The following is an 8,847-nucleotide window of genomic DNA, read 5'->3' on the forward strand; positions in this document are numbered from 1 at the left end:
TGTGGTGCACAGAATTTAAAGAAATGTGATTACTGCTCGATGAAAGCCATTTTGTGTGTTCTCTGTTATTGTAAAGGTGTTGCAAGTAAAGGCATAAATCAAAATGGCCGAGACACTTTCTCTTTCCTGTTTGGTTGGGGAGCAACTTGTATGTAAAGACTGTGAAAACACCGACTACATATGGGGTCCCAACACACTCTGAGAACAATAGCAGTTCAATGTTGTTTTGTTCCGGGTATTGATCCTGAATTCTGGTTTTATAAACATAATTTGTTTTTTCTTTTTCAGGGATCTCCACCTTGCCAGCGGCTGCCCTGGGGGTCTTTTTAGGTGGTCTGATTATGAAGCGGTACAAGTTTGGTCTCCTCTCAGCTTCCAAGATGTCATTCGGAACAGGTTTTTTGGCCTTCCTCTTTTCGCTTGTGGTGTTTATACTTGGATGTGAAAACAGTGATGTAGCAGGAATTACTGTTTCATACAATGGGTAAGTGAATGTGGGCTAGTAGCAGTGAGAAAATTAACCACGGGTTTTTAAACCACAGACCTGAAATAAGAAATTGCCTAAAATGTAGGAGATATTCAATGAAGATTTTCAAAATTGCAAGTAGCATACACTGATGAGCCACAATATTAACCTGTCTAATATTGTGTATGCCCTCCTTGTGCTGCCAAAACAGCGCTGAAGTGTTGAGGTATGGACTCCACAGGACCTCTGAATGTGTCCTATGGTATCTGGCAACAAGACATTAGCTGCAGGTCCTTTAAGTCCTGTAAGTTGCGAGGTGGGGCCTCCATGGATCAGATTTGTTGTTCCAGCACATCCCACAAATGCTCAATTGGATTGGAATCTGGGGAATTTGAAGGCCAAGGCAACACCTTGAACTCTTTGTCATGTTCCTAAAACCATTCCTGAAATTTTGATCCAGTGTGGCAGGGTGCATTATCCTACTGAAAGAGGCCATAGCCATCAGGGTACACCATTGCCATGTCTGCAACAATCTCTAGGTAGGTGGTACATGTCAAAGTAACGTGAGTGCTCAGACCCAAGGTTTTCCAGCAGAACATTGCCCAGAGCATAAAACTACCTTCGCTGACCTACCTTCTTCTCATAGTGCATCCTGCTGCCATCTCTTCCCGAGGTAACTGATGTACACACACCCAGCCATCCACCTTATCTATAACAAAACATGCTTCGTCAGACCTGGCAACCTTCTTCCTTTGCTCCAGATCTGTTGCTCATGTCACCATTGAAGGCACTTTTGGCAGTGTACAGGGGTTATCCTGGGCACTCTCATGGGACTTCAGTTACATAGCCCCATGCAAGCAAACTTTGATGCACTATATGTCTTCTGACACATTTCTATCATGGACCGCATTACGTTTTTCAGCAATTTGAGCTACAGTATCTTTTCTGTGTGATTGGACCAAACAGGATAGCCTTTGCTCCCCACATGAATCAATGAGCCTTGGCTGCACATAACCCTAAATGCTGGTTCAGCGGTTGTCCTTCCTTGCACCACTTTTGGTAGGTACTAAACATTGCACACCAGAAGCACCCCACAAGACTTGCCGTTTTGGAGATGCTCTGACCCAGTTGTGTAGCCATCACTGTTTGACCAATATCAGAGTCACTCAGATCTCTTCACTTGCCCATTTTTCCTGCTTCCAACACATGACATTCCAAAACGGACTGTTCACTTGCTGCCTAATATATCTCACCCCTCGGCAGGTGCCATTGTAACAATATAATAAATTATATTCACTTCACCTGTCGGTGTTTTAATGCTGTGGCAGATCTGAGGGATTTATTTCAATGCCATAGTGCTACATTACATAATACATTCATAAAGCATTATTTACTAAAGTAAGAATTCAAAGTAAATTCAAAGTAAATTTCAAATTTAAGGTCAAAATAGCCGAAATTAAAAACATTCTCTAAATCCTCTAGGCTTTCAGTTTGGCTGCTCTGGCCTTAAATGTGACATTCAGTTTGAATTCTCACTCTAGTGAAGAACACTGACGATATTATAGTATTTTAGCACTAATTGCAGTATGAATAACTTGGTGTGTGATTTATGTGTCATTGTTTTAGGAATATGTTTCTGTAAAGTTGAGTGTGGGGGGTACGCTGTGTGAAACCTGTAGAATCAATTCTCGCCGGAACGCCCTCCGCGCAGTAATATTCCTGATAACAAACTGTTTGTTGGGTTTTATTGCAGGAGCCAACTGGATGCGTTTCAGGATCAGTTCCTCTACTCCCCCTGCAATGCTGACTGCACGTGTTCATTAAAACGGTGGGACCCCGTGTGCGGAGAGAACGATGTAACGTACATGTCTGCGTGTTTGGCTGGATGCAAAGGATCCGTGGGAACGGGAAAAGAGAGAGTAAGCTGGACCTGCCCAGAATCCTGTCTATACAATAAACAGTGACACACAGTATAACACATAACATGATACTGAAAGGAAATAAGCCCCGCACCAAATGCCAACACACTTCTCCCCCTCCTACACATCGATTTAAAGGAACACTACAATCACCATAACCACTACACCATGAACTGGTTTTAGAGACATTTGACTTCATACCTGGTATCCGCTAGAGGGCGTTTCTTCCCTCTTCCACTATTTCCAATGGAGACCCTGACGCTCTGGAGCAGGGAATATCTCCTAAGCTGCAGTGCAGGGCTAGCTAATCGCTCTCAATAAGCCACATCATGCACAGCCAGACGTAGCTCGGAACGAGACCTAGTGGGTCTCTGTATGAAGTGGTGGAGGTGGGGAGAAGCACCCTGAGGACCCCAGGGAAGAAATCAAACGGTTCTAAAACAGTGTAATTACTTACAATGGCGGGATGTCATGGCACCATAACCACTGCAGTATGATGCAATATAAAAGTGTGGAAAAGAACGAACTAATGGGATCAGAACAAATGGAATCCCAAAAGTCCAAGGATAGGACTATGTGGGTATAGACGGGCATGTACCCAAATAATATAAGGAAAAAAAATGACCTTGGGATATTGGAGAGGATAAAAGGCATAACGACGTTACTCTCCAAACCCAAACCAGCCCGCCTTTTAAGCGGGATGAAACACATACCCCCGGTGAACACGTCATGCAAAAGATGACGTCATCTGGACGGTGGCTGTGAGGCTATCGCGAGCGAAAATCAATTAACCGCTCGGATCTACCAGATAGAAGGGGATATGAATAGATCATTAGTGGGGTTAGAAAAATCTTATAGAATAGAAAGATACCTTGCTAATACGTTTTAAAGATCTATATACATTTGTAGAGATATATATTCATTGTATGATACAGAATATCCAATATAAAGGGAGGAAATAGAAACAAGTTATGAAAACATGTATCAAAGTGACATGCAACCAAAAGAATATCAATGGATGCCCTGGGGATTCAGAGAAATCCTAATTCTATAAAGCTGAAAATATGGTATCAAATAGGGCTTAAGATGATATGCAAAGAAATATATATATAAAAATGTATATGTGTTGAATGAGCAGGGTATCAATATATATATGTGTGTGTGTTATCTTTGTCTCCATCTTATCATTGCTGTTATAAAATATGTCAATGTAATTTAAGTGGAATACAAGCAAGGGTCTGTAAAGAAGGGTCTGTATCATACTGAGGATTTAATAGGATCCTTCAGGATGTAGCCTTTTGAGTTTAAAACTCGAGTTTTGCCAGTTTAATCATGTGGGACAAAAAATATTCACCACAAATATTATCTTAAGAGAAAACACACCCTTAAAAATGGATGGTACAGATTCGATTTATGTTTATTAAAGGATTGGAAGATTATTCTTACAGGAAGGGTGACAAAGAGAATCCTTCATTGAGTCCCCTTGGGCTCATAGTTATAGTGTTCCTTTAATATAAATGGTCGAATTACCCCACAAGGACCAACCCAAAATAAATACCGAATGTGGTATGGCAGCAGCTGCACTCTGGCACTGAGTCCACATTAACCTATTTTTACCAGGAAGGTTAATGCTCCCCCATCCTTCACACATGTAGGTGGGTGGGAGGTCCATGAATAGGGGGTAATTTGGGACTGACTTAAAAACTGGTCAGAATTAAATTTCAGAGCAAATTCCTAATTTTCCCCGTTTCTGATTGATTTGAATGGACTCAAGTTCAGAGTTCACTTAGCAATTTGTAGGTTTGACAAATCATTTAGTACAAGTCGATTGTACTACATTTAGTCCACAGACATTTTGCCTGGTATTTCTCAGAATTTTTGTGAAGTGTGTTGTCTGAATCTCCTTTTTATTGCAGGTTTATTATAACTGTTCATGCATTGAAGCAATGGGATTCAAGTCCAGTAATTTCACTGCCCGTTTAGGGACGTGTCCTCGAAACGAAATCTGCGGCAAAATGTTTCTATACTATACAATCAGCCAGGCATTAATCACGTTCGTGTACGCACTAGGCGGAGCGGCTGCATATATCATCGTCCTGTGGTAAGTCCTTAATGTATATAAATGTATCTCACGTGGCTACAATGAAACTACTATTGGTACCCTTACTGCTGGATTTCCAGAAACGCTACGAACAGGCAAACATTCAGGAAAATAATAGCGTGTGTCTTCTAGGTGTGTCAGCCCAGAATTAAAAGCCCTGGCAGTTGGAGTCTACATGTTACTCATCAGAGCTCTCGGTATGTGCGCCTGTAATGATCCGTCATGTGACAGTCATGATCCGTCATGTAACAGTTGTTTAAATAGACAGTGAGGCTTGGACTCTCTTCCCATTCCAACACTGTCTCTCTTTTAATTTGTCACCAATAAGGACACTAGTTTCAGTCCTTTTTTATTCTACTTAAGATAGATTAAAGGATCACTATAGGGTCAGGAACACAAACATGTATTCCTGACCTTATAGTTTTAACACCACCATCTAGCCCCCCTGGGCCCCTCATGCCTCCATAAATACAGTAAAAATCTTACTGTATTCAAGCCAGAAGCTGTAAATCTGCATGCTGTTAGACTCAGAAAAACAAGCAGTCTGCTGACATCATCAGAAGTGGTAGCCTGATCAAATCACAATGCTCCCCCATAGGATTGGCTGAGACTGACAAGGAGGCAGATCAGGGGCAGAGCCAGCATGATTCAAACACAGCCCTGGCCAATCAGCATCTCCTCATAGAGATGAATTGAATCAATGAATCTCTATGAGGAAAGTTCAGTGTCTGCATGCAGAGGGAGGAGATACTGAATCACAGGATGCTGTGCACAGTGCTGCCCTGTGCTCTGCTGACAGCAGATCTGAGTGGAGTGTAACTGGAGGTGTTCCTAGCATTCAATGTAAACACTGTATTTTCTCAGAACATACAGTGTTTACATGAGAGAGGCTGCAGGGAGCTATAGTTCTCACCCGAACAACCTCATTAAGCTGAAGTTGTTCAGGTGACTATAGTGTCCCTTAACTCATGTTTCATCCTTTAATAATTATATAAAATGGAGCATTAGCACCTCGTACTCACGCCAGTGTTTGGAATATCTGTTCTATCTAGTGTGCAACCAGACACAAGCTCTGATTATCTTATCTTGATGGAGACTGGACAATTTTCAATGTTATGTTTACGTATTCCTATATTTAAGAAACATGTATTTGTGAGGGTGTGAAAAACAAAATTAAATTCACAGTTGCTTATGCTGTAACTGGGTGCCTCCATCTTGGCTGTCAGTCATTGTTATAAGCTCCGCCCTTTGCCCCTGGCAGTTTGCATAGACAGAGCATATAGAGAAGATGATAAATTAAACAATGTTTCAATTTCTTCTCTTCATTTGCATTGTGTGCCCTGGCTGTGCCTTATCTGAACTGGATTATGTGGTTATTTGCTAAATCTTTCTTTACATTTAAAACAAAATAGAGAAAACCGCCCACAAGTTATAGGGGATTTTCCATGTTTTATTCAGTGATATGGTAGGGAAGTGACTGCTCCTCTTTACTTAATTAATATGTGAGTTTTAATTGGTGAGTTATGGAAACAGTAAATATAATATTCATTCTTGCCTTTCCAGCTGGGATTCCAGCCCCGATATATTTTGGGGCGCTCATAGATAAGACATGTTTGAAATGGGGGACCAAGTCCTGTGGAGGAAAAGGAGCCTGCAGGATGTATGACGCAAGCTCATTCAGGTACAAATTAGCCGTTTAATGATAATGTATTAATTACACCAGTGGTTCTCAAACTGTGTGCCGCGGTGCTCGGAGATGCCGCGACGGGCACAAAGGGGAGCCGCGAGTTATTTTCCCTGCTGCTATGATGATAGAGATCTCCCTCTTTGGTCCGCTAGCACTTTGCTGACAGCCGGCAGGGGAGGGAGAGAGGACCTGGGGGAGCTCTAACCTGCAGCTCCACCGGGTTCTCCTCTCGAAAGCTCGGAGCGTTGACGCGGGTATGCTCCAAATCTCGCAAATCTCCTGAGGCTGCTAGAGTTCACTCTCTCCACTGGGACCACCAGGGCTTCCCCACCGGACCGCCAGGGATTACAGGAAATGTCCCAGGCAAAGGTAAGCAGGGAGGGGGGATATCATTTTTATTTTTAATTAAAAACAATAACAAAGTATATATTTATTTATTTGCCCTCCTACCCCCACAGACCCCAGACCACACAATAGCTCCCCCCATACACACACACTGCCCCCCATACACACACATTACCCCCCCATACACACACACACTGCCCCTATACACACACACTGCCCCCCATTCACACACATTACCCCCCATTCACACACATTACCCCCCCATACACACACATTACCCTCCCATACCCTCACACACACTGAAACCCCCCACAAACACTGTACCCCTCACACACACTGGACCCCCCTCCACACACACACACTGTACCCCTCACACAACCTGCCCCCTTACACACACACACACTGTACCCCTCACACAACCTGCCCCCCTTACACACACACACACACACACACTGTACCCCTCACACAACCTGCCCCCTTACACACACACACACTGTAACCCTCAGGCAGAAACTGCCCCTCCACACACACAAGCTACATCCTTCATAAACACAATGCACCCCTGTGCACACACTGCACCCCTCACACACACACACACACACACACACACACTGCAACCCTCACACACACACACACACACACATATTGCACCCCTGACACACACACACACACTGCAACCCTCACACACACACACATATTGCACCCCTTACACACACACACACACACACACACACATATTGCACCCCTTACACACACACACACACACACACACATATACACACACACACACTCTACAGCCCCTATCCCGGCAGAACCCAGGTAAGTTGTCAAACTATTCTTAAACAGTTTGACTACTTACCCTGGGAGGGCACTACGGCACTACTGGTTATTGTTATTGTGCCTGGATAGTTTCTTTAAATAATCTACCAGTGCCACTCCCAAGATTAGGGGCCCAGTATATGCCGCAGCCTTGTACATATATACAACATAGACATTTTTTGACTTGGGGTGCCTTGGAAAAATAGTAAGGGCGACTTGAACCTAAAAAGTTTGGGAACCACTGAATTACACAATCTCTCTCAGTACTGGCAGTCGCAGTGAAAGGAAATAACTATCTGTATATCAAAGGGGGAATGATAACAAATGTAAAAACTGCATGTTTATCATCAAAGGTCTTCACACTGTAGGTAACATCCTGTAAGGCAGCATCAGGGTAGAAGCTGGAATGACGGTAAAGATAAAATTATATTGAGGACAGACACTCCATCCTTATTAGGGTGTCTCTGAGAAAAGTCTGTATTAAGGGGTTCAGTCAATAATCTGTCCATTGCAGTGAACTGATAATCAAGTGACAAATTTTATACCAATTTGGAAGATTTTTCCAAATTCAGCTGTTTGGTTGTCACCAATTGAGTGTATCAGTCTCTACATTGGACAGACTCATGGGTCAGCTCTGATAGAAAGATTTACAGCTAATTTGGGGGGTGGGAGTGTGGTGCTCAGCATAGTGTCGGTGCTTTTATCTCACACCAAGAATCACATGCCTACATCGTTACACTAATTGCTACTAACGATTCTTGAACTCTCTGTGTGTCTCTGCGTCCTCCCTCCAGAAACACCTTCTTGGGTCTGACGGTTGGAATTCGCGCCCCAATGTTTCTCGTAGCCATTGTCTTTATATATTTGGTCAAGAAGCAGATTTCAAAGACTGCTGGAAAAAACGCCCAGGAGAAAGAAATCCTTGAGGATTCCGTGAAAAGTAATATTTACTCAAAGGACATAAAAGACGAGGAATCTGACGCCCTAAACTCTCAGAAGGAATCATGCATGTAACCATTACTGATTGTCTAATAATCATGCAGTTTATATAGTCATAGTTCTATATGATAAGAGCGCAGTTCCAAACATGACTTGTGTACAATAAAGGTTTGATTTGGTATATATCATTTTAGATTCATTGTCTTTAGACTATCCTGCACAATTTCATATTTTCCCATATATTCTAACAATGTATAAAAATGTGCATAAAAAAAACCCAGAAAAACATGTATTAAGCTTAAGATGGAGAAATTAGACAAGTATGTACATATAAGAGCGATGGATTGTTAAGATGAGATGGATGGAAATATAGGAGAGATGAATGGAGATATTAGGGTAATAGCATTGTAGGGGTGATGAGTCATCATTAGAGTTGAGCGGACACCTGGATGTTCGGGTTCGCCGAGTTCGGCTGAACTTTGTCAAAAAGTTCGAGTTCGGGCTCGAACTTGACCCGAACTTGACCCCGAACCCGAACCCCATTGAAGTCAATGGGGACCCGAACTTTTGG

General features: G+C 42.7%; 1 protein-coding gene across 2 annotated transcripts in view; it reads left to right on the forward strand.

Moving 5' to 3' along the window:
* Window positions 1-8,464, forward strand: part of LOC134602112 (solute carrier organic anion transporter family member 1C1-like) — a 50,588-nt gene extending 42,124 nt beyond the window's left edge. For both annotated transcript variants that reach the window (XM_063446640.1, XM_063446641.1), the window contains 6 exons: window positions 289-484; window positions 2,220-2,385; window positions 4,302-4,486; window positions 4,619-4,683; window positions 6,050-6,167; window positions 8,132-8,464. In XM_063446640.1, coding sequence (XP_063302710.1) covers window positions 289-484; window positions 2,220-2,385; window positions 4,302-4,486; window positions 4,619-4,683; window positions 6,050-6,167; window positions 8,132-8,351 — 950 coding nt within the window. In that variant the 3' untranslated portion in view covers window positions 8,352-8,464. The remainder of the gene's footprint in view (window positions 1-288; window positions 485-2,219; window positions 2,386-4,301; window positions 4,487-4,618; window positions 4,684-6,049; window positions 6,168-8,131) is intronic.
* The last annotated feature ends 383 nt before the right edge of the window (window positions 8,465-8,847 follow it).

The sequence above is a fragment of the Pelobates fuscus genome, chromosome 3 (assembly GCF_036172605.1).
Source record: "Pelobates fuscus isolate aPelFus1 chromosome 3, aPelFus1.pri, whole genome shotgun sequence".
In the NCBI taxonomy this organism is placed as follows: Eukaryota; Metazoa; Chordata; class Amphibia; order Anura; family Pelobatidae; genus Pelobates; species Pelobates fuscus.